This window comes from Eurosta solidaginis, chromosome 5 (assembly GCF_040869045.1).
Source record: "Eurosta solidaginis isolate ZX-2024a chromosome 5, ASM4086904v1, whole genome shotgun sequence".
Taxonomy (NCBI): Eukaryota; Metazoa; Arthropoda; class Insecta; order Diptera; family Tephritidae; genus Eurosta; species Eurosta solidaginis.
In genome coordinates, this window is record NC_090323.1 from 139376029 (window position 1) to 139403741 (window position 27713).

A 27713-nucleotide genomic window follows, 5' to 3' on the forward strand; every position below is an offset into this window, starting at 1 on the left:
GGAGGCCCATCTAGCGGCAACTAGCTACAGAACATGTTGTACCGAAAAGCGCAGACCAAACCTCTGGTGGCCATAGTGTATAAGATATAGCTGAATCTGTTGCGATGAATAGTGGACACACACCATTTGTAAAGGTGATACATAGAATTATTTCAGTTGCATGTGAGTATAATGCGTATTTAAATTTAGGAGTACTAATTTTATGCGCAGCAGTTCCAGAAGAGTAGATAAAGTTTAACGCTTAGCAGTCCATATAACTTAAACTTTATATGGACTGCTAAACGTAGGTAGATGTAAAAAAACGCAGATATTATTCAGTAAGAGGGAGAGTGTGTACGAATCTATTGTTAGTTTAGATATTTTTTTCAGAAATTTAATCATTATGTCCTCAAAAGGTCCTTCGCTTTGCCTTATTTTAGATAATTTTGAGGATTAACTTTTCCAACGCATTAAATGTCAACATAATACTTATAAGGAATTTTTTTCGATGTTTTAGCTAATCTGTTTCTTTACTTTCTGAGTGACTGTATGATCGAACTTTTCATTTTTGTATACAACATTCTCATAATAACTGTTGGAGCACATAATTTATTTCACATGAATTTTTTGCAAACGATTTTTTCAGGGGGAAAAATATTTTCTTTAACACAGTTTTATTTAGCTTTCGATTTTCTTTTACATCGGACAGTTTTCGTTGCATTTTTTTGTATTCTTCATTGCAGGCATGCTTAACCAACGAACCGATATCATTTCGTTACGGTAATTAACGTTAATAAACGAAACAAAGTCATTTCGTTTCGTTTATTAACGTTAAGAACGTCAAATTAACGAAATGATTTCGTTTCGTTTTCTGCCATATCAAAACGAAATCAAATCGTTTATGTTGATTATTAATTTCAAACTATGCTGGCAAAGCTGATTGATGGCGGAGTCATTAATGGTGAAAGCATTAGCCAAGCTGATTGCAACTTTTCTCATGAATTTTGACAGTACGAACATTTCTCAGAGTATTTTTGACGTTACCACCAACGAATTACACAAACAAATTACATGGATTTTGTGTGTGTATGTGCGCTTGTTGTTACCACCTTAAGGCTTCACCATGGCTATAGCATTGCCAGTACAATTCAAACATAAAGTATCACGTTTTTGTTAACGGTTTTAACGTTAACGAAAGCTTTTCGTTTCGGTTAAAAACGAGATACAATTTATCTTGATAATTTCTTTATCGATAATATTTCGAAGTGTTTCAACGGAAACGGTGGAAATTTTTTGATAAACGATTAGCTTAACGTTAAGGTGCATCCCTGCTTCATTGTTTTGGTTATATATGTATATAACTATATTTTTTGTTATGTTACTTATTAAAAATTTTAAAACTTTTCCATTCTTATAGCCTAATTCGTTGTTTGTGAAACTTTGCTCAATGCTTTCATCAAAATGCTATTAAATATTTATTCGTTGCTCTGTGAATCACGAGTGAATTTACTGATTATTTTATTAGCATTTGTGATATTAATTTTATAGTTGTATTTCTTCTAAAGAGTGCTTTGAATTGAATGAGTTATGTATGTATGTATGTGTTATTATGATTTAAAAAATGTTAAATAAGTTTAAATTTGTAGCTAAAGCAAAAATTTAATAACTCCTGTAGACATCATTAAGAGGGGTTGATGAAATTTTAATGACGGGTTGGAAAGCGCTAATCTCAATAGCTATAATTTTAATCTACATATATGCAATTTTATGTAAGTAACGATGTATGAATGTATATGGCCAAGTGTTGTTTATGTTTTGTTGTTGTTATTTATACCTAGAAATGGTTCCTAATATCTGCTCATCTAATACGATCCTACCTCAAAACGTTGTTGCATTGTAAAACTACTACTTTTATTTTTGGTTTTGTATATTATGCTTTATTAAAATTAACTTATTTTTTTTTTTGGTTTAACTTCAGATGACTAATCTTTTAATTGCTTTTTTGTTAATTTCGTATGTGCATCATCGATTAAGAATAATATGTAAATGTTGTGGACGTTTTGTGATGTCTCATGTGTTCAGCTTGTGTTCAATTGTACAAATATTTACTAAATTAACAAATAGATATGTAAAATAATTATTAATTAAAATTATATTCTTTACAAAAAAAAAAAGAAACATTGAAATTAATTTAAATATAAATAATTGTAATTCTATTCATACTGTCACTGGTAATTTTTGCCGATTCCCATTAAGGGTTAATTTACAATGGTTTAGCTAGCTTTCAATGCGACTAGAAAACATATTTAGCGCACAATATATTTTTTTTTTGCAACAAAACCGTAACTTTTGCTCTTCTACTTCCCAACTTTTGCAACTTTCCTATTGCAAAGTATTTGATTTGCTCTTAAATATTACTTACAATTGCATCAAAGGGCCACTTACTGCTTTTTGTTATCCTCAGCTTCCCTTCTTGCTTCCAGTGTTGTTTCTTTCTTAGCCGAGGTAAGTTGTTTCCACCTTAACGATAGTCGCGCCTGCCGATGCTGCCGTTGTAATCGGGGTTGGTATCGTAAGCGCACTTATGCTGCCAATCTTTACTGCTGACGGTGTTGGCGATGTGCACATATAACGTCTGTGTTGCGCCGTCGGCGTTAATGGATAATCTTCAATGGAGGTTGGTGGTGACATCATGTCGTTGCTAGCATCGCTTGCATTCTCGAATTGCATATCTGCTTCGTCCTTGAGGCACGCCGATTCGAGATGCTTATTTAGGTACGACTTGAGCGCGAAAGTTTTGTGACAACGTTTACATTCGAAATTTTTATCGATCGAATGCGTTTGCATATGCGCCCTAAGGTTGGAACGATCCGCAAATGCTTTACCACAATGTGCGCAGCCATAAGGTTTTTCGCCTGTATGTGAACGTAAATGACCCTGAAGAAGCCAAGGGCGTGAGAAGAGTTTGCCGCAAACATCACAGCTGTGCGATAATTTGTGCGTAAGTAAGTGCATGGCAAGGGCGGGCATAGAGACGTACGCTTTGCCACAGGTATGACACTTTTTCGCCGATTGTGAGTCGAGTGAGCGATGTGTTTGTTTGTGGCGTGACAAATTACTCGATGTGGCATATTGTTTGCCACACTCGGTACATGTATACTTGGCTTTCTGTTGATCTTGCTGTATCACGGCTGCGGGATCAGTGATGTGTTTGCGCTTTGAACGACCATCGCTAACAAAAAAGGCTTCATAGGTATAGGCCACGGTCTTATTGGAACCACTGTTGCCATCTGTTGCTGACTGCAGAGATGTTAACTGGTTAGTAGTATTATTATTCTCATTTTGAACGCTACTAGTCGGTGAACTTGGCTGTCGTTCGCTATCAGCTGAACTCAACACGCTATGCAATGAGGCGGTGCTCTTCGGTCGTTGTTCATTTGCCACACCCGCTGCCAATGCCAAATCTGCAATGGATTGTGTGTTATGATACGAAATCGTTGCATCCTGTTGTTGTTGTTGTAACTGTATTGCTTGAGTTATGTGTTGTAATGGATGCTGATGATGATGCAGCTTATGAAGTTGCACAGGCGTTGTAGATGCTTGAGGAAGTTGCTGGAGCTGCTGCAATTGATGTGGCTGTGTAGGCGGATGGAAAGCTGTGGAAGCACTCAAATCAAGTATTGCGTGTGCGGCATGCAAATCTTCTTCAGCTGGTATACGTATGCTTTCGTATGGTGCACGCAAACGTTCCACAATTGGCTTATCATCGAGAGAATATGGCCGATATATGTCCTTCTTCTTTGGAGGTAGCGATAATGCAGCACCAGTACTAGTAAAGCACATGGCCAAAGATTTATTTCGCAAAACAGTTGATTCTGAGCTCGTTTGGTTTTGATACGGCATGTGGTCATCATTTTGTGATTCTGTTTTAATGCGAATCATGGGCGGACTAAGGCGATCATTACTACGGTCATTGTTGGACGCCGTCAGCGAACTGGAATAACTCGATGGAGAAGCAGAAGGTGATGAGGCGTTTGAAGGCGGCGGTGTATGAACGAAAGGCGAATATTGATGTGTCGCATGCGGTAGTGATAGGTTTTGATGGCCAGTTGTGACAACAGAGGCAGTAGCAGCGGCAGCCGCAACGGCTGTAGCAGCATTTGTAATTACAGTAACTTCTCCGTTTTCCATTCTTGGCAGGTATGCTGTATAGTGCATGGGTGATGCTTCATGACCAAAACCTGCAAGTACATAGAAGGGGAGAATGATGCATTAGAAAAGTGACCTTTTAACTCAACAGTTGTTCATTAAAATCAATAAACGTAAGGGTGAGATTTTGGTGAATATGAAAAATCTCTAGCTCAAACAAAGACTGCCTGAGAGCAAATCGACACACATAAAATATCTCCACGTTGGCAAACTGCCATTATTTACGAGCAACATATCCTTGGCATTTCTAATGAATGGAAAGGATTTATTCTAGTTTTAAACAAAAGAGTAAAATGTGTATTTAAAATTATGGAAGTTATATGTACATCTTACTATACACTAAAGCTGATTAAAAATGTACGCCATTAAAAATATGGGGGTTAATCTAGACTAATAAGCACTTTACTAATAAATTATGTATTTTTGCACCATACGATGGTGCTACCAAAGTGTTTATAAAAATTGTATTCCATTGTTTACAAAAAAAAAAAACAAAAAAAACGTGATATTTATACGTACACATATACCTAGATATACGTCAACTGCATGACAAGATTCTACATATGGCTTCTTTTATTGTTTTGGCAGGATGTTCATTATGGCGAAGGTTATCTCCAACGGGTTATAGAAAGAGACACCGTATGAGACCACAATAGTAATTTAAAAAATCAGGTTATCGGTTCTATTTGTTATTTTGACGCCTATGCCCGTCTTATCCACAATGTTATATTCAAGCAAAGCTTATCATTTTATAAACTAAAGCAAAATCATCATTGACAATCAATATAGTGTCACCTGTCAACTGAAATTCTGAAAATGCTATCATTTCTCCAGTTTCCGGGAATCATTGGTTCGAAAATGTGTAGTATTGTATATGTTTGGTATAATTTTGGCCCAGATATACCTAATATGGTCAGTTCAATCATACCTTATATCAGGTTTTTTTCCCAAAATTAGTGTATCCCCAAACCAAAAAGGAACGGTTTGCTGCGATCTTACCGCTCTTTTTCTTGGTTATTTTATGTTCAAATCCACCACACAAATATGGATACATTACTGTATCTGAAATTATGTATGTCTAATCCAAGCAGCGACCAAATTAAATTGTGGGTATCAGCATTATTGGGCTGATAGCTTCATGTAATGCGTTAAGTCGTGCTAGAAACTCTGCTCTTTCCGATCCATAAGAAACGCGATTCCGGAAGCCGCGCTAAATACCGCGGAATCAGCCTGATTCATATCGTGTGTACGGTTCCCAAGTATTGGACAAAAACCTGAAGCCAAAAGTGAACAAGCTGATTGGACCTTACCAGTGTTGCTTGAGACCTAAGAAAATCTTCTATTAGCCCCAAATCTTCACGGTACACACACGGTACACGGAGAAGCTCCGCGATATAAGAATCATCACGCATCCTAGCTTTGCGAAATGACGTTAAATAAACACCATGAGCTCCTCCAGAATTTGAAAGAACTTATTCGAGCCGTTTTGAACCAAGACAAATCGACTTCCTCTGTAGTTAATGAGCGCAACGCTCAAAGCGAGTTAGGGAATACAGGCGGAGGAATACTTGATTTGGGAGGACTGGCGTAACTTTCTGCGCCAAAGCCAAAGACGCCTGGGTCTTTCAGTGCTAAATAAATAAATAAGTTCATATTAAATACCTACATATGAAAAAAATTTAAGAAAAATAATCCATTCTTACAAAACATACACGGTCACCGTCTTAATGTTACATGGATGTGATCTGGCAAAATGGCATCACTTCGATGGATATTTGTAACTACAAACGAACATGCAAATGATTAGACTGGCTTTTTAAGAGAGTCACTTATCGTCGCACAGATATGAAACTTGCACAATCTATGACAATCACACATACACATATGAATCTGAAACGTAATTCAACAACACCACTGCTGGCTGAATTAAAAATATTGCTCTGCTTCGGCCAAAGTGCGTTGCGCGATTTGCTACGCCACAGTACTATGTGTATGCGGCATAACACCATTAAGTACATCCTAATATTTATTTGAAAAAAACGGCTTCAGGAAAAAAAGCAAAACCCATTTCCTATGTACGTACATTGAGAACAGGCAGGCGAATTATATCCTTTAGCCAGACATCAGATACCTACCGTCAGTTTACAGTTTTGTAGTTCATTGCAAGGAATGTGAAACAATTCACACTTCCAACAGGACTGTTGGCCAGGGAATGGATATGAAAGTCAATACAAGCGCAAAAGTTAGTGTTGTTAGCTTTGGAGAAAATATTTAGATTTACATGGTCATATGCTTACATGGATATGTACATATGTATATACATATGTATGCGTGTGTATGTCAGACTAAACTTTAATTAAGCAACTGCAGGGTTGTTATGAAGATTTATGCAAGTGACATGTGTCACATTCTGGGTCAACATGCGATGTGCATAACTCATGACAGGCTTAAAATTAAATATTTCAGCAGTGCAACAAATGTGACTAAATTCATGTACCTATATATATATATATATGGGCATGTATGTATATACATATATGTATTTACGGATTTGCATTTAAACGAACATTTGAACATCAAGATTGACTAAGATTTTTGATTTTTCAACAAATGACCAAAGAATATATTTTACATAATGCAAAAAAAAAAACAAATCATGACAAACTTTAAGCTAAACTAATAACCATTGGTACTTCGACAGTCGTTGAGTGATAACCATTGAGTATTTTCTATCCACTCAACAGATTCGGTTTTTTTTTGTCAGATTGCTGAAATTTTTTTGCACTTTTTGGTATGCTTTGTCAGTTGATGATTTGCTAATCAATATCAAAAAAAACAAATTACGGTTTCTGATATTGCGTTGTTCAAATGACGTAGCAAATTTTATTCGCGTATTTTGTTAGTGTAATGTAAAAAATATGCTACGGAAGTTTGCAATTCAATGATGCTAGACACATTTGCAACGTATTGTAACGAATTTACTACAAAGCCTCTTATTTGCAACCTTCCGCTAAGTTCGAATCACTAAACTGTTGAATAAATAACTCCAATATTTAATAATGCAAAATGGCCTTTATTAAAGTACTTCACAATAAATAACTCTACTATTACCCGACAGATAGCGTGCTTAATCGAAACTGATTTCAGCGCTTCTACCGTGGTTGCCTTTTATACTCTTTGATTTCCTCGTTGCATCTTCCAGGCGCTTCCATTTCTAGAATTTACTAGTTGGTTATCTGTTATAATTATAACTACAGATGTCGTGTATAGCTATCATATGTGCGTGTGTTTGTGAGCGAAACTTTCACAATTATATTGCATATCTCAGATAAGATATCTGCATGTTTTTGTGCGTTGTTTCTCCCTGCGTATACGTACATATGTGTAGTCATAATGATTGAATTATTGATGTGACTTGAATCACTGCTTAGCATCGGCTTAGAGATGATAGAATCCCTTAGTGCTGCTAATATTCGTTACAGTATCAATAAAAATTGTGTTAGCCGAAAGCGGCTCAAATGGGGCATTTAGGACAATGAAAATAGACAAATGCGTATAATACCATAATAAAAAATAAATATGTATATCTGGGATTAATAGAACTCTTTTCTAGAAAACTGTTCTCTAGCTGAACCCTGTAGTACTGCAGGTCTGCCACCAGGCAACCGAATTTTTATATACGTTGTAGCATGGGCAACACCCGCGTATACAAATTATTTGTCATTTTAACATTTCCATGTCATTGAAGGTGGCTTTCTGCGTGTGCAATCTAAAGACTTTGAGAAACGTCACACCCTTGGCCTTACAGCAGTGGTGTCCTGCCACTCTCTGCAGACTTTGATGTATACTTTTTCTTAACATACCCAACATTTCCATCTAAATGCTTTGTGAAAGTGGTTATCGGATTAGGTATCTTGTCAAAAAGGAACTTAAAAGAAGGGCGAAGAAGCTTCTTTTAGGCATAGGTACCAAATTCCAAAGCAGCCCTAAGGTTCTAGCAGTAGCAAGATAAATAAATCGAAAATCATTTTCTGTAAACCCTATTTCCATACGCTTTGTTAAATAACTACTGTGTGATATTTCTTGTAGCATTTTGGGGTATGTTGAGAAACAGTATATTCCAAAGTCTGCAGTGGAGATTAGACCCACGGCACAGAGCCTGTTATTTACTTCTTGTTTATTTCACTGTCTAACTTCTGAATTAAGTCCTGCAGAAAGTAGATGCCCTTTTTGGCTAAGGACTTAGGCATTAGTTTATGGCGATGCTATGCATTATACACAAGCCATGGTGGTGATTGCCTAGTTGCAGGATCGTGGTAAGGTTAGGGAATAGAACCAAGTAGGTAGTTGGTTTTTTTTAGAAGAGAGATTTTGAGAAAATTATTTGCAGGACTTCAGTAAAATACCCACACTTACTATGTGGTAGAGTTCTTAGTTTATGTGCGTAATCACAAGCAGTTAGGTTTGTTAACTCGGATTTTGTGTCCCTATTTGATGACTAGCCGTCTGGCCTGTTTAATGATGCAAAATTTAAAAATGTGTACCTTTGCTTTGAAAATTATGGTTTTCGAAAGCCTTTTTGCTATCGAATAGTGTTATTGACGTTAAGAACTTTTTAAGTACGCCCACTGAAATCGCAATGCCAATTTACGATGCTGGTTATACGTTCACGTATAACACGATACCAAAAAAGCAATTTTACGAAATGAGTATCTCGATCACGGAAGAAACGATACGGGCCCTGATGTCGTATGTAAAATTTTCCAGGCTTGGTACTATGGCATGTCATACAATTTTAATTGTGCTCATTTACATTAATCATGCCAAATAATAAAAACAATAAACGCACATAAAAAATTAAAAATCATAATAATAATAACTTGACGCGATATACATATGTACCTCCGAGGTGATTTGGGCCTTACATTTCTTCCAATGTTTGGCATGATACTTTTTTTGCATATAAATTGGCGGGAACTGCATGTTTTACGCTGACTTCAAGCGGAATATGTAGGTCAGATGAATTTTCGTTAAGAAGCAAAAATACACTCCAGAAGGTTTGCCAAACCATGCCGAGATACGACCCCGTTTAAAAAACTTGTATCTAAAGCAGGCATCGGCATTTAGTGGCACAATTGCGCACACTCAAATCACATGTATTCTTATTCTCTTTAGTTTAGTAGTCAGTGAGCATTTGGCACAGCAACATCGATTGTAAGCGTCGCTCGCAATGTTGACGAAAGTTATTAGCAAGCAACAAGCAAAGATCGTTTGTTAATTTTTTCAGTGCGCACAAGCGAAAAATATTTAATGTTGACCACCCCTTTTGCGCAAATAGAATCTATTTAATTTTATAAACCTTTTGCTTCCCATTGTGCGCATTAAAAATATAATAACAAACGATTTTGTCTTGTTACTTGCTAATAAGCGAATCATTGTGAATGATAACTAAGTGTGATATCTTCTGCATAGACGTCAAAATTCCAATGTGATTGGATCACCTGATTTGTATTTGACTATCGCTGTCTCATTCTGTATCTCTTTCTATCACCCGCTGAAGATAGGCGCCGCCATATTGAACACCCTGTAAAAACGCTAAAAAGTAGCCATATTGAACATCCTGTCAGGCATTTGACGGATAAGATATCACACTTAGTTATCATTCGCAATGAAGCGAATGAACTAAGCAAACCGAGGCATCACGTGATGTGCGCGATTATCGCACTCTCACTAAGGCATCTGCATTTCCAATTTGCCGACGCTTGATCTAAAGGCTGATCTGAGAAGAAAGTGCACTCATTTAATTTATTAATTCCCGAAGTGTATGATTCGAATCATTATAGGTTGAGCACTGTTGATACTGTGTTCTATTCTGTTGTTTCTATTAGCATTCTCATCGATAGAGTTCTCATACGTAGTTTTTGCTTTATTGCGAATTGAAAAATAAGAGCATGAAAAAAAGTTTACAGTTTAAAAATAAATATTTGTATTGAATGTCGCTAAAATTTACCAAGATCATTGTGTAATAGGTAAATAGTAATATTTTATTATATTTAGAAATATTATGTTACGTAAAGGCTTGGTTTTCTCCAAGAGTGTTTAGTAATCAAAACGGGTAATTAAAGCGACGTTAGAATGAATGAAAAAGTGTTTTCTAGTTCCGATTTTACATTAAACTGACGAATATAACTGTACACCTTACAGTGTCACCAATTTCTATAACAAAGTTTGGTTAACAACTACCTGTATGGCAATCTGTAATCAAATTTTTTGATTTTCGATTTTGAATTATTATTAATACCGAGGTATTTTGAATACCTCTCCCAATATTTAAGTTCTTTTAGAATGCGGTTGAAATTGGTAAACACGGAGTTTGAATATGGTGGAAACATAGTATAAGAGATAGTGACAGTCTGTGTGCAATCAAGGAGAGCACATTCGTTATCAGACTCTAACGTTGCTTAAAATATATTGCCTTTATTTATAAAAAAAAAAGTGTACGCAGACTACAGTATTTTACCGAAAAATTTTGCGTACAAAAAAGTCAATCTTATTAAGTTTATTCATTTGTACCTACCAATTGTAGATCAACAAATTTATGGCCGAAATAGGCAGTTTGTATTTGCAAACAAAAGATTGAGTAGCATTCCTTTTTATATCTATGTAAACGTAGATATGTATTTATTTGGGAAATAAAGGCCAATGAGAAGTATAAAACATAGTTTGCACACTGCAGGCAATCCATTTAGGCAAAAAAGACTCACAAGTAATAACATACGTAAGCAGTCCAACCAGCAGAGCTACAACGGGACAGCTGACTACTTATGAGCTCACAAAGAAATAAATAAAAAAGGAATAAAAGTTGAAAAGCAGCGGCTCAGAAAGCAACAAAAAAAGAATACAAATTATAATAGCAATGAAACTAACTGCAAGAGAATACACAAACAAACGCACATACAAACTGTAAGCGCAGGACGAAATGCAAAGCGGAAGCTGGTAATAGGATAAAGCAAAGGGCCGACCCAACCAAACCCGACTCAGCTGGCGCACTTTGACGCGACGCCACTTGAAAGTTCACAAACGAAGCTAACCCCTTTTTTTATAGCAAATCGCCGTCTGGCGTTTGTTCATAACACAGCATGGCAGACGACTACTTTCCCTCAAACCGGCTTCTCTTCCTACATGCCAAGCAACTTCAGCGAACCCTAAGTTGCTGCGAAATTTTATTTTATTTCCATAGTTCTGTTGCCATCCTGCCACTTGCTGCCAGCTTGCCGGTTCGTTATGGTTTTTGTTGGGTCCTTTTTTTATTTTTTTTTACCAGTTGATTTGTCGATGGATTATTTCGCTCAAATACGCAATTCGATGTTTGAGCGATTTGGTGGAAAATTTCACAAGGGAAAATTTCATCAATAGCAGCAATACCAAAACAAGCAATGAAATACCTCAAACATGTCTTTTCAATTTGCCTTCAAATTTTGAAATTTGTCAAACGATTAGCTTCGAAGCTGGTACGCCAACTTTAAAAATAATTTTCGTCTTTAAATACACCAAATAGGAATGCCAATTCGCTAGGCCACTGTACCATTTGTAAATAACAGTTCACAAAATAAAAAAATAGCAAGGAAAATAGTACTAATATAAGGGTGCTCTGAGAGTAACGAAGTTAGATTTGTAATTTTTTATATTAATTTTTTTTATTAATAAGATTGCCTCATATTACATCTATCTGTTGATATCATCCATTGAGTGGCCACTTTCTGAACGCAACGTTGAGTGATTTTAACACCCTAAACGGTAAGAATTTTACGTGAAGTAACTGATCATACATTTTTTACGCTACATCACTCAGCGGCTTTTTATTCCTTTGTGTCTGTGCGAAACTTATTTGATATTTTGAAGCATTGTTTATGAATACAGAAGTGTGAAAAATGATTTAAGAAGTAATTCACCGATAAGTTAGATAAAGTGAAAAACTTTTTTTAAATGCATTAACGCGTGTTTACATGTTTCAGAACATGTCGATAATTCATCACGGAATTCGAATCCATACACGAATATAATATCCGTTCTGAAAAACAAGTACCTCTAACCACTCGGCTAATATGCCTATGTTGAAATTTGTCCTTTAATCTTAGTTACTTTCTATACTATTCCCCTTGATTCACTTGATGTGAACCGGACATCTTCGATACGATCTGCCCAGTAAATATGGCAAATTGTTTGTATTGCAACATTCTTTTGAACCTTGAGTTTTGTCCCCTATCATGAACTTCACAATATTACACTATTGCAATTTTTTGAATACAAAACCGATTTCTTAGTGAAAAATTGTACAAATTTACAACGAATCGATCCCTAGTACCAGAAAAGGATCTGACGAGGGATCGGCAGGCCCCGAAGCATATAATCCACCCTTTTCTGTGTTCGAAAAGATTGTGACCTTAAATAGTTTTTCAATAAAAAAATCAATCTTATATGAGAAATTTTAGGGTCTGTTCTGCAGTTGTCCAATAAGTGATTTTCCTTAAAAACTAGGAATATATATTTATTCCATGAAACAAACTTTCAGTCACTCAAATGTCGGAAACATGTTTGCAAGATATTAATACAAATTGTGTTCGCTAAAAGCGTCCAACATCATTTAATCTGTTTCTAGTCAGCAGATATCGAAGCATTGTATACTTTGTCTCATTTATTCCCTCACCAATCGCACCCGTCGTGCTTTATCGATGTTGAGATGGATCTGGGAATATTCGACGGAAAGCTTATGAAAAGATTCATAGACCCCTACGATTTAGTGCCAGCGAGTACCAAGAAAATTTAAATGCAGACACGGTCATAGTTTAACATATCAACACTCATTATGGTGATCCCTACTGCGTTGGAAGGGAAAGGGATGATTAATCTGAAATCTTTTAGAATTTCCAACATGTGCAGATTGCAAAACGTACAAGTTACAACCGCTCGAAGTTTTAGTGCTATATACGACTAAGCGGTTAAGAGTCAAAAAGTTTATATATTTATATGGAGATCCAAACATAAGATTTATACTTGCCACCCTAGTAAGTATATAAAGATAATAAACGTACATATGCTCAATGTTATGCTAAGGACTTTCAACGTTTTTTTTATATTTAGACATTTTTTTAATCATGTCATCGCTTAAGAATGCGCAAGTGAGTCAAGAGAGGATGTGGCTGAGCTGATGAATTTAGATGTATAAACATAAATGGTGGGAGGGGAGAGGGCTCAAATTCGTAGACGGCAAGTGCTCATAATCAGAAACATAAGTTGCCAAAAAGGAAACGGAAATGCGTGTTTTACTTAGACACCTAAAATCTAAATGGAAATGAGGCGTCAGCAAAAAAAAAAAATTTGAAAACCTAACAAACCAACAAAATTATTAGAGAACATTACCAAAAGTAGTAGTTGCAAAAGGAGAATAAAGATAAATAAAAAACCACAGCTACAAATAAGAAGATATATTAATGTTTGAAAGGGAGACGCGGACAAAGTAATATAAATTTAAAGAAACATAATTGAGTTTCCGTAAAATGAACCATAATCATAAGCACATAAAAACAACTTTGCATATGAGAAACAACGTTTAACATATTCTAAATATGCAACAGTGAGTAAAATTTTTATTCACAAGTACATAACCAGATAACAATAAAATTATGAACATGGAGTTCTTCGGACTACCCTCTATCAGCTATTTTAACGAAAGTGAGTTGTTGGTGGTAAAATGATCTCTGACTGACTTTTCATATATGACATTAATGTCTTCATTAAAATTTATTTCAAATAGCATTAATTCTTGTCTTTAAAATTGCCCTTTACCAAAAAAAAATATTTTACAACAGCAAAAGCCTCCATAAATATACATTTTTATAATCAGCTATACTTGTACATAAGATACTAGAGGATAACATTAGGGTGACATGGTGTAAAAGAATTGAGATAAACATAAACTCCCGCATATCAAAATTATCAGTCTGGAAAAGATTTTTAATTGGCCATGTCCGCTTATCCATCCATCAACACTACTGCTTGAGGCAAATTAAGATATCAATTAATTAAGATATCTTAATACTTATAATATATCTTTCTCATATATTTGAAATATTTGCTAAGAATCTTCTCTTGGAAGAAATGCATTCATTGGGCCCGTATCGAGTTATGCGATCACGTATCGAAAAGCAATTTCACTCAAACGATAAATATGAATATTAGGGTGGAGTGATGTTGTATGAAAAAAAATTGTTTTCGTTTTTTTTTTAATGGAATAGCGATACAAAGTTGTCGTTCAATGAGTGAATTCAGTATTCAAAAGATTGTTTACTTGTCTTGATGTTTTGAGGTGCCCCAACCCAATTGAAAATTAGAAAAAAAAATTTTTTTTACAAGCTTTGATTTATTTTTTAACGAAATTATTTTTATGACTTTCCAGTCTATTATAAAACAAACTACTTTGTGATAGGTTAAAAAAAAGCCTGATGGGTTGTCTTAATGTTTTTTATTAAGAAAAATTACAAAAATTATTTTATAAAGGAATGAAAAAACTCAGAAATTAGTAGATTATTTAGTATTAAATTGTTTTTTTGTTTCAAAATTAGACATTTGCTGTCGTGATAATAGTCTTGCCCTTATAAAACCATCTCGTTTATTTTCTCCACAAACTGCACTTGAAGCTTCTGTCACCAATTAGATAACGCGCTCTACGGCTTGGGTATGGCATGGACAATCTTTGATATTCTGGCACGTAGTCAAACCACTTTTGACAATCTCTTTCAAGGTTTCGTCAGATAAATTAGAAGTCAGAGGTGGCTCAGTTATCTTACAGTCTTGCCACGTAATTAAGTCGGTATAACCTTTGGCATCGAAATTTAAAGCAGGCACTTTAAATGCACGAAGGTCTTGAGTATTATCTGCTCTTGCTTTCAAAATTCGCTGATAAGCCAGCTTACGTATAATTTCTCTGTCGTCTGCAAGTTTAGCAATAAGAATACTTTCTGGATGACCGAAATATCCATTTCCTCGGATCACCTTATCAATGATTTTCTTTAAATGCTCGTTCAAATATCGAGTTAGGCTTATTGTTTGCCACAGGTGCTTAGCTCCGTTTGTACATGAGGGATTACATTTTATTGTGAACCACATTGGACCATAAACTCTCATTACGAACGTAGCTAATATCACTAAATTTTCTTCGGGGTCTGTTTTAGTAGCATATAATCTTAAAATTCTATTTGCTGTTGTAAGCCATCTAGAATGGTTAAGAGCTCCAGGTATAATATTAGCTAAATCGGGAGAAAAAATGCCAGTGCTGATAGCTGTCATCACATCGTAAAGATATTTTTGGTCGGTACTCAACTCATTTTTAGTGACTTCAGGTAATAAGGAGGGAATGGTGGTAAATTGGGCAATTGGCATTGATTCACATTTTTGTAATTCAGATCCAATAGGACCTGAAAAGCATTTAGGCCCTGTAGTTTTTCCATCCAAATGCAATAAAAGATGTCGCAATGGTAACTCATTCGAATGTAACTGGCAGACAAACCATTGTAATGGTTTATTAAGTTCTTTTTCCATTAACCGAACAACACCTCCTTTGAAAGCTGTATTCACGACTGTACCATCGCAACCAACAACAACTAATTCATCCAAGTTCACCGATTTTTTTCTCAAATAATTTATTATGGTACTTTCAATACCTTTAGCAGTTCCCAACTCACACGTAACATGCCCGAAATAATCACTTCTGTAGTTCTTTTTCTATAAAATTTGCCTTTCTTCTGAATTCTTACCAAAGTTTTATCTTTTCTGCCATCAAAATAAATACCGCGTATACCTTTATTGCAATCTGAATCTTGTAATTCTGATCTGACTTTCGTTCTTTCACAGCGCAATTTTGAACGATCAATGACAGCACTAGGATCCTTTGATGTAATAATTCTAACATCTTTTAACACAGAAGAAGCTATAATAGAAGCTGTTCTGTCACAGGCGAGAGCTAATGATGGTAAATTTAATCTCTTTTTCTTTGATGGCGGAGCAGCTATTTGTTTTGGCGATTGATGATGGATAGAAGCTACGCTATTATTGCTTGAACTGGTACTTTCGATCGTTAAGTCATCAGGCAAAGAACGAGAACAAGACGGCTGGTTGTTACGTAGTAATTCTTTTTCTTGTCTTTTTATTTTTTTCATATTTTTTACTGTCGCAACCAAATCTACCCCGCCTATCATCATTTTTCTCGTAGTTCTTTGATCAATTAAGAAAGATACTTCTTCCTTGGGAACACGGCTGTCTTTTGAGCAAGTACATTTTGAGTTAATAAGTTTGCATTTGCAACTGCAAATATCAAATAACCTTTGGGACTCAGTAACAAATTCAGTTATCTTTTCTTGATATTTCTTGTTCGTTTGACGGCCCTGATAAGGTTTAAGTAAGCGTCTATATTTGTCATGGTAAGATCGAATAAGTTGTAGAACTCTCTTAAAGCTGACAGTGGGAAGCGACGTTTTTCGCCAGATATCTAAAATTTCCGTAGCCAATCTATCGGATATATCATGAACTGTCGGCTCTTTTGTTGTTTTGTCAGGTTTTAATTCGTATCTAATAAATAAGCAATACTTCATAACAATAAGTTGGTAATAGAGACACTGGTAACTTCTCTGGCAAACTAAACACAGGACAACATGTTGTTTGTCGTGTTTTGACTTGCGACATTTTACTGTAACAAAGAGAAATAATAGGTGTAATTCACATCGAAAATATTTAATTACGATCTGAATTGTATTTATCTGTAAACAGCAATTTGAAAATATTACTTACATGAGTGTTATTTCCTTAACGGCAGTGTTTAAAATCAATGTTCCTCACAAGTAGAATAACAATAACACGCGCGACGCGCTCACTTAATGGCGTTCGAGCAACGATTGACAAGTGCAGAGAAATCACCTCTCCTCCCTCACCTATCCCCGCACTATTCAAGGTCAAATTGTTGCCAACGGGAAGACACAGAATATGATTTAGCGTTAATTTGTCAATATTATACTTTAGTGTTTTTTGATAAGAAATTTTGAATTTCTCTGAGTTTATAATGTTGGGGGCACCTCTAAATGTATCATGTGCCAAATAAAATTTTGCATGTATATTTGTGAGCAATAACGGCAACTTTTTACAGGTATTCCAAAACGAAAATACCAAATATGTCAAATTATTCCTAAAAATGATGATAAGTCATTGATCTAACGATCAAGTGGTCTGATTTATTTTAATAAAACATAGAACGAAAACAAACATTAAAGAGTTATTAATAATTAACGCCAATTAATATTTAATATTTTAATAACATAAATCAGACTTCCTAATAAAGTTGTAATAAAACAACAAAAAAACTTAAGTTTTCATTTTTTATATATTGGCCAAAAAAGTTCCATTTCCAAAAATCACTTGTTTTTTTAACTCGTTGGTTAACGCCTTTGTGAACTTAGATAACACATATCGTATCTGTGTATCTAAATTTAACAGAAAACTATTCATTAAAGTATTTTTAGTCAGCGAAGAAACAGAGGTACTTGCTTGCTTCTCGCAAGCGGGGTTCTAAATGATCTCCACAATGCACTTAATTGAAAATATTTCACCAAGTAATTCATCCTGTCCACACCAGCACCATTTGTTTTGAAAAATACGATAGAGTAACATGGTTTTCACATATTTTTTTGTTTGTTTAAGGAATGAAATTGCGACAAGCCCACTACCCCACATTTATATTGCAGATGAAGCAGTCTTTTTTTCGTTTAACCCTAAACAGACATCGCCGCCATCCAAAATGGCAATAGACCGCGTTCCTCATACCATTGCTGTTTCGCAATGGAAGCGGTTCGCACGACTGCGCAATATGTTCCTGCAAGGCGCAATAATTCAACAAGGCTATATCATATTAGGCAAGGCTGCTAAGACCGTGTAAAATTATAGTTCCGACACACACGATTTTTGATGCACCATCATGCGCTGAGAGATGAGTAGATTGCATGTATTTGCATGGGGAATGACAAATACGGATCACCAGCGCCATCTGACTTGCAAAAGTAACCAACTTTCAACTTTTGTTGCAAGCAAAGCTTAAAAAGAAGAATTTGACACTCGTTTTGTCTATAAGTGCTTCCAGGCTTTGCTATTGAAATTATTTTTCCCACTCATTAGTACTTTTCTAACATTTTTCACTATTAAAAACTGCCTTGTAACAAATGAAAATATATTAGCAAGTATTTTTCTTGTATAGTGAGAAAGTTGTTAATAGTGCTTCGTGAGTTTTTTATATGAATGGGAGAAATAAGTTTCATCTGCTAAGTCTGAAGTTCTGAACATCTTGCGTGATTGTGATGATAAGGTGATGGCAAAGCGAAGTCAACCCAATTCAGCGTACAGCAAAATGTCTCGCACAATGGAAATTTGTGACGGTTTAGTTTTACTGACATTCTGCTGTACCAAAGCGCTGCGTGGGAAAATATCAGCTGGAGAAAAATCAGCTGAAGAGATAACACCACATTGTACTCATTTCTCCTTAGGTATTGTGAATAATGTTCTTTCGAAAATGAACTGAATAAAACACGAAATATATATTATATATGGCAAGCCGCTATTTGGCGCAACTTTAATATGAAACATGAAATGGGGACTATTTGGGGGAAAAATGTTCTGAAAAAAGGGTTTCTTTAAACAAAATTTAAGATAGGGTGGTTGCGAAGTAGCAACTGAGTTGGCATGCTATTTTGTCCGGCTTTCAAGATATCAAGCATTGAAATTTCTGTACCGAAAATTCTCTATTATGTATTTAGGGTCATATTGGACAGCAAGTTAAAGCATGTTGCACATTAAAACATTTAAAGACCGATCGTATGAGTTGTTGAAACATTTTCTATATAAACAAAGCTTCAGATATGGCCGACCAAATTACTACAAGGACATCTCGAAAAAAAATGTGTAAAAATAGCTGGAATGTGAGGTGGTGAAACAAATTTCATCCAAATACTACTTCAATAACGCAACGGGATTCCAGTCACAGTTATACTTCACTTATTAGGTACCTGAGAGCTATCCAATATCTATTTGCAACAATAATGCGGCAAGAAGGAGCATACATTAAATACACCAGACGATAGAAACAAAAATCAACCTGCAAATGTAACACCAAGCTTCGAAATTTATTTTCAAAACATAAATTTACATCAAATAATCTTTATAAATTAATTAAAGGGTATAAAGTCTTCGAAAATATTTGAAGCTAGAAAAGGAGACAAATGTTTTAAAAGTGCTAAAAATGAGAGCCATGATCTTGTCCTGAAATTTTACTGTATTTCTCATTGTATGTATTTAAAGCTCACGGTTTACAAAATATAAAACGTGAAACAGCTAACGACAAGCTTGCTATTATTTGATTCCCAATCAACTAACGTGTATTAATATCTGTTTTTTTTCTGGCTTTTATTCAGATCGGAACAAAGTAGACGAAACATTTATTTATATTTTCTTTGTGCAATTTTTAAGAGATTGTGGCATTAAGAGACAACATTTTTCCTATATTTTTTTAATAATTTTTTACTAATAATTTTTGACTTGGGAATTTTTGCAAGGTTTGCAAATAGCATTCAACGACGTTCATAAGTTACAGCAGACACAATGGATAATACACTTTTTGGTATTTCTCCTCTTAACTTTTAAACAAAAGCTCTTAAAGAAGTACCCCATATAAGAGAGGAATAGCATGCCAGCCGCGTGCATTAAAAATTTTAAACGGAAATGATGTAAATATGAACAAAACCACAAAATTTTCTGCCAACTCACTGCTCACAAATTAACTGGCTTGAGAAATGAAATAGAAAAGTGGAATGCTGGTTAGTTTGCTTCAAGTATTTTGGGTTTTCTTTCTTATGAAAGTCAACTTTTATTTCAAGGTTACGAAGCTATCCAGGAGGCACGTTTCAATTCCTGTTGGATTGCGGTTGGTACTCGTGCAAAGTTCAAGCGTTCCAGGAATTATTCAGCCGGCTAAAGCCCAGCTTTTTAAGGTATATGCGAAAGAGTTTGTATGTAAGTTTGCGAATGTTTACTAATATTCTAGCTACAAACTTGTTATTTGGTATATGATTTCTGAGCAGTTGAAATAATACGTCAACTTCGGTAATATGCTTACAAGTGTATTAGAAACAGGAGTTATATCCATTACTATACATTACATTATAGTTGATTTGGACATTTCCATATGTGTGCCTGCTCTTTTTTATTACCCAAACCAGGCGCCATATCGACTCATCTTAATAGAACGATCGTAACTTACACTGAAAGAAAAAACTGGTAAAATCAACCGAATTACGGGTCAATTCAACCGGTATTTCTGTTAATTTTTATCCATCGGAAATAGCTGTTGAATAAACTTCGCACAAATTGTTTTCTTAATTTCCGTTTTCACAGTTAAATCGACAAATGTAAGCAAATGCCCTTTTAAAAAAAAAAACTTTTCTCTTAAGATCTTGATGATGCCTTGATCACAGAATTCTCGGGGTGGTAATCGTAATGCGCTACCACCACTCCTAACTCTGATGTGTTAACTAACAATTATTAATGTCACTCTAAAAATACAAATGATGACTGTTAAAATCAGTGGCTGTTTATATTACAGATATATCCGTGGCACGATAGTCAAAAGAACAAAGGAGTGAGCGCCGTAAGCGTAAGCTTCCCTTTAAAATTAGCTGATGCATTTGCATAATATCGCCAGTTGTTCGTTGTTCAAATGACAAATGAAATCAGTTCCTTTAACAGAAAAATCAGTTAATTAATCGAGAATCTGTTATTTTTACAGAATTATTATTACTTTGTTAAAATGACGATACAAGATTGTCCTCTTGACAAAAAACCCGTTCAATCAACCATAATGCCATTAGTGGGTGCTTTCAACGAAGACAATTTTTGTTGATATTTTCAAAACATATTTCCGTCAAATGACTGATGAAATTTTTGTTCTTTGAACGGCGAGTTGCGCCAACTGCCAAATAAAATAATTATTCTTAAATTGTAAGGAAAATGACTTATCAAGTTTTAATTTACAATTCACTACAAATATTAATAGGAAAAATTGTACTCACAACCAACACTTTGATATGTAAAAGAACCGTCAGATAAGCCGAACAAACACGTCGAGCGAATATAGCGAACAAATTTATGCTCAATAATTTGACATAAAATCCCAACACGTTGAGGGGATCAAGCGCCCAATTTTACTGAACAACTCTTAATTCGAAAACAACAAAAATTGTTTTGTTAACAAGGACGCATTAATAAAGTTTGTATCTCTGTAGATTGGAATCTAAGTGTTCTTTGCCCAGTCCACAAGAAGGGGGATACTGCAAAATGCACCAATTATCGTGGAATCAGCCTTCTTAATATCGCATATAAGGTCCTTTCAAGTGTATTGTGCGAAAGATTGAAGCCCACCGTGAACCGGCTGATTGGACCTTATTAGTGCGGATTCAGACCTGGTAAATCTACCATCGACCAGATTTTCACAATGCGCCAAATCTTGGAAAAAACCCATGAAAAGAGAATCGACACACATCACCTCTTCGTCGACTTTAAAGCCACCTTCGACAGCACGAAAAGGAGCTGCCTATATGCCGATATGTCTGAATTTGGTTGCCCCGCAAAACTTATACGGCTGTGCAAAGTGACGTTAAGCAACACCATCAGCTCAGTCAGAATTGGGAAGGACCTCTCCGAGCCGTTCAAAACTAAACGAGGTTTCAGACAGGGTGACCCCCTATCGTGTGATTTCTTTAATTTGATGCTGGAGAAAATTATACTAGCTGCAGAACTTAACCGCACTGGAACAATATTCTATAAAAGCGTGCAATTACTGGCATATGCTGATGACATTGATATCATCGGCCTAAACACCCGCGCTGTTAGTTCTGCTTACTCCAAACAGGAAAAAGAAGCAGTAAAGATGGGTTTGATGGTGAATGAGGACAAAACGAAGTACCTGCTGTCATCGAGCAAAGAGTCAGCGCATATGCGCCTTGGCAACCACGCTACTGTTGGCAGCCATAATTTCGAAATAGTAAAAGACTTCCTTTATTTGGGAACCAGCATCAACACTAGCAACAACATCAGCACTGAAATCCAGCGAAGAATCAATCTTGCCAATAAATGCTACTTTGGACTAGGCAGGCAATTGAAAAGAAAAGTCGTCTCTCGGCGAACGAAAATCATACTCTACAAGTCACTTATCGTACCCGTCCTGCTATATTGGGCAGAAGCATGGAACATGCCAACAGCAGATGAAGCGGCTTTGGGAGTGTTCGAGAGAAAAGTTCTTCGAAAGATTTATGGACCTCTACGCGTTGGCGATGGCGAGTACCGAAGAAGATTTAATGATGAGCTGTACGAGCTATACGCAGACATCAACATAGTCCAGCGAATTAAAACACGCCGGCTGCGCTGGCTAGGCCATGTTATGCGAATGAAAGATGATGCTCCGGCCAAGAAAGTGTTTCTATCGGAACCCGCCTATGGAAGCAGAGGTAGAGGGCGACCCCCACTCCGTTGGAAGGGCCAGGTGGAAAACGATTTAAATTCCCTTGGTGTGACCAATTGGCGCCGGTTGGCGGAGCGAAGGAGCGACTGGCGCGCCTTGTTGGACGGCCATAACCGTTTAGACGGTTAAGCGCCAATTAAGTAAGTAAGTAATTTCTGTAGAGCGCCTAAAAAGATATATTCATTTACTTAAATTTTTTTTTCACAATTCGTAAAGGACTTAAAACGGTTAACTTTATTACAGAACAGATATTATTATGGTTTACGATTGAGGAATCAGAACTATTTTGCCCACACTTATCTTCAAAATATTTCTAGTTAGGGTAAGTAAATGACTGTACCGAGTTTTAACACTATTAGTCAACTCCACTTCGAGTTATGTCCCCTGAAACTCTGAAAAATGCTCGATTAACAACAGGCGTTGGCGCGCTCTCTTTAAAAAATGTTCATCTTTTGCAATTTTTTATTTAACTGAAACTTTCGGCGTAAAATTTAATTGATATAAAGTTATTTATCGACAATATATTATTTATTCTATTTGTCTACGACGCTTTTATAAATTTTCTTAAAATATTTAGTTTTTACTAGAAAACTTCACGGTTAAAGTGAAGCATGTGTGCCAAATTTGATGAATGTCTCGAGAGGTCTATTTTTCTGCGAGTTATAACGCCCGACACATAATAAAATTGAAGGTGGAAAAAGGGCGATTCCACGGACGTTTACAAAAATTTGTAATTTTATATTACATATTTAGGTTTATAAGAAAAATGTATGAACGGATCTTTATCACGATATCGATTTTGTAATATGGTTAGCTTGTGGCATTACGTTGTGCACAGAATTCATAAAAATCCAGAATTCGACACAAATCTCTCCCTCCTAACGAGATGTTATTATATAAAAAAAAAAACACTTTTCCATTTATAATAGACAAAAGTTTACAGATTTGCAAGTGTCCATACATCTTCAGTTATCAAGACGGCACGGTCTTTGCTGTGCTGAAGACCTCATACCTTTCATGAATGGAGCTAAACAATAAACTGATAAAATTTCGAAAATTCATGAAATCTGAACCATCACCGTTTAGACGATTAATTGCCAATTAAGTAAGTAAGTAAGAACCATCAGTTGTATGGGATATATGTATGTATATTATACTATATACGACCTATCTTAACCATTTTTTTAAACAACAATGTATAAATAAAAAAAAAAAAATACAAGGCGCGTTAACCTCCGAAGAGATTTTAGGCCGAGCTTTCTTCCAATTTTCGTCGTGCTCATTTTAACTTTTTCTAAAAATTGGCGGAAAGGGACCTACATGTTTTCCGCCGACTCCGAACGGCATCTGCAAGGCAGATGAATTTTCACTGAGAAGCTTATTATGGCAGAAATACACTCAGAGTGTTTGCCAAACACTGTCGATAGGCGAGCCCCGCTTAAAAAAACCCCTATACCTCGCTTAAAGCCAGGAAGAAATTACAACAAGTAAGGAAGTCTATGTTCGGGTGAAACCGAACATTACATACTCATCTGTACACTTGAAATGCTGTTGCTGTTTGTTTTGTGTGATTAATAGTGTTACAGGGCTGCGCAATAATGCATATACATATGGTTCTATTCTGAACTAATTTTCGCTTAAAAGGAGCAAAAAGGATGCAGTCTAACACCAATGACCTTGAGCGGGTAATAATGCAGTTTTCCTACTGTTTGTTTTAAAATAAAGATATAACAGAACAATAAATATAAACACACAAGTGCCATTGTGCTAAAAATCGTTATTACAAAAAAAAGGGCAGGGTTTTTAACGAAATTTTCCAACTTTTTCTAGAAATAGCTTATTACCTGCATCTACGCACTTTTACACAATCTTTTATATAAAAGAAGGCGCTTTAACCGATTTAGTCCCTTTTTACTGAAAACTTTTCCTGTTAAACACCGCCGCGGTGGTGTGATGGTAGTGTGCTCCGCCTACCACACCGATGATCCTGGGTTCACGCCCCGGCCAAAGCAACATCAAAATTTTAAAAACAAGTTTTTCAATTACAAGAAAATTTTTCTAAGCGGGCGCCCTTCTGCTGTGTTTGGCAAGCACTCCGAGTGTATTTCTGCCATGAAAATCTTCTCAGTGAAAACTCGTCTGCCTTGCAGATGCCGTTCGGAGTTGACATAAAACAAGTTGGTCCTGTCTTGCCTATTTGTAGGAAAAATTAAAAGGAGCATGACGCAAATTTGAAGAGAAGCTCGGCCTAAAATCTCTTCGTAGGTTATCGCGCCTTACATTTATTTTTTTTTATAAGGAAAATATGTGTACCCAATTCTGTTACGATGTGTAAATTTTTCTTCGCAAAACATTGAAAATTGCTTAGACAAAAAAGGGGCGGCGCAACACCCATTTTCAAATATTTTAGTGTTTTCCAATTTAGTGTTATAATTCAATTTAGAAAGTAAAATTCTGTTGATACAAAGCTCTTTTTCGCTAAGTTATAGCTTATTATTTTCGTCTACGACCCTTTTAAAAATCTTTTATATAAAAGTGGGCGTGGTGTTTAACCGATCTCGTGCATTTTTTCTAGAAATGTTTCCTGCTATAGGGAAAATTTTTGTACCCAATTTTATTACGATCCGTTAATTTTTCTTCGAGGTGTGGCTCCCGAAACACAGAAAATTGCTTAGTCATAAAAGAAGCGGTGCCACGCCCATTTTTTAATTTGAAGTTTTTCCTATTTATTGTTGTAAATCTACTTGTGAAATGAAATACCATTGATATAAAGCTCTTTTTTGCAAAGATATAGCCTATTTAATCGTCCACGACCCTTTTAAAAATCTTTAATATAAAAGTGGGCGTGGTCCTTAACCGATTTCGTAAATTTTTTTCCAAAGAAAGCATTTCTTATAGTAAAGGCAACCTCTCTGCCGAATTTTGTTACGATAGGTTTAACGATTTTTGATTTATGGTTAATAATATTTGTAAAATTAATTTTATCACCAGTGGGCGGTGCCACGCCCATTTAAAACAATTTTTTTTTCAAATTTTTATCAAGAGTCTCAATGTCAGTCCACACGTCAAATTTCAACATTCTGGGTGTATTATTTACTAAATAATCAGGTTTTTGGCGTTTTCCAAAATGTTATATATATAAAAAGTGGGCGTGGTTATCATCCGAGTTCGCTAGTTTTTAATACCAATCTATTCTGGGTCTATATAAGCTCGTTTACAAAATTTGGTGAAAATATCTCAATATTTACTCAAGATATCGTGTTAACGGACGTACGGACGGACATGGCTCAATCAAATTTTTTTCGATACTAATGATTTTGATATATGGAAGTCTACATCTATCTCGATTCCTTTATACTTATACGACTAATCTTTATCCAATCAAAGTTATAATACCCTGTGCACAAATTTGGGATTAGTTTTCATTCAAACTGACATATAGGCAGACGGACATGGCTAAATCATCTCAGCTCGCCATCCTGATCATTTCAGTATACTTATAAGTTTATCTATCTCTTCCTCTTTAAGACTTACACTTTTGAGATTCGTGTCAAACTTACTATACCATTTCATTTTCATGAAAGGTGTAATAACCGAAATAGTTGAAAGCGACGTCGGCTTTTTTGAAAAACAATGAATCATATCGTTTATAGAAATTGTGATTTGTAACTTACCGTTATAAAGAGTGGTCACACCACGCGTTGCCGCCTCTGGTGAGTGTGGTGGTGGACTTGGTGCTGTAGCACCAGCCGTCGGTGACGAGGGACCCCAGCACGTAGCTGTAGGCGATGATGCGTTACTGCTACTACAAGAAGTTAACAAAGTGGTCGTTGCAGACACCACAACCGTACGTTGTGATTGATCGTTTTCGCTTTTGTTATCTATTTCCTTAGATGCTGCAGCTAATGTGGCAATAGCAGCAGCTGCTGCTGCGTTATCACCCACTACATCGATCTCTTCATCATCATCAATAGTTGAACGACGCGATTTAGATGATCTATATTGTTGTTGTGGAGTATTTGGACTTGAAGATCGCACAATATTATTTAAATCAGTTTCATGTATTTTTTTCACATTCGAAACCTCGCTAAAGGCTGTTTGCGTGTCGTCGATGCGATCGAGCCAAGGATATGCTTTCCATTTCTTAGCCATTAAACAGCGTGGCATTGTAAGGCGGTGGCGGGGTAGTAATAACAATTAACGGGATTTTGTAATTGATTAAATTTAATAAGTTTATGAAGCTGATGCAGAAACTTTGTTTAGATAAGTAATAAGGGCTGCCCAATTAGCTAAGTATTTAGTTATTTAGAACAGTATTTCGAACGAGCTAAGCTAGTTTTTGGACTATAACATTGTTGTAGAAAAGAAGCGCAAACACCACACATAAAAATTTGGTTTAAAATGGTATTTCAAATGATATCGTCAAAATGTATGAAAGATTTAACAAAATAGTTTTTATAGTTTGCTCGACGAAATTTAATAACATCACACCAACTAAGGGTTAAACATTCGATTTTATTTAAATTTTAAGTTCTGTTTGTCACTGCTGCTGCACATATTAAGCAATTTTAGTTTTAATACTTGCCACAGCGTAGATTCCATTCGATGAGCTTTAGTTTTGTTTCGCACAGAATTTTTCAATTATTATAATATTTTGTTTTTATTTCTTCAAATTTCATCTATACTTTATTCGTTGTTTTTATTGCTTAATTTTAGATATAAAGTTGAATTGCTTAATTTTTATTGCTTTGCATAGTTTTCGTCATTAAAATAATTTTGTTTTATATATGTAGCTCGTGCTAAAAGCTTTCATTTATTGGGTTGGGGCCTTACTTTTTCTTCGTTCAAATACATACATAGAGTTAGTGTACATATATACATATGTATGTACGTTTTTACGTGTTTCTCTTGATGTTTG

The 27713-nt window shown here is 35.5% G+C and overlaps 1 protein-coding gene across 2 annotated transcripts; it reads right to left on the reverse strand.

Annotated features, from left to right (window-relative positions):
- Nucleotides 1–2082: 2082 nt before the first annotated feature.
- Nucleotides 2083–27713, reverse strand: scrt (scratch). Of its 2 annotated transcripts, XM_067786703.1 has the most exons (3): nt 26470–27713; nt 3984–4220; nt 2083–3902 (listed from the first exon to the last, which is right to left on the reverse strand). In XM_067786703.1, the coding sequence occupies exons 1-3, from the start codon at nt 26960–26962 to the stop codon at nt 2476–2478; spliced, it is 2157 nt and encodes a 718-aa protein (XP_067642804.1). In that variant the 5' UTR covers nt 26963–27713; the 3' UTR covers nt 2083–2475. The 2 variants fall into 2 exon arrangements, with proteins under 2 accessions (XP_067642804.1, XP_067642803.1); XM_067786702.1 differs by having other exon boundaries at nt 2083–4220.

Excerpts from the sequence above, each read along its gene's own strand:
- scrt (XM_067786702.1), bottom strand. The coding sequence starts at position 26,962 with ATGCCACGCTGTTTAATGGCTAAGAAATGGAAAGCATATCCTTGGCTC. Across the intron at positions 4,221-26,469 it reads TGTGACCACTCTTTATAACG|GTTTTGGTCATGAAGCATCA; the intron begins GTAAGTTACAAA and ends ATGTACTTGCAG.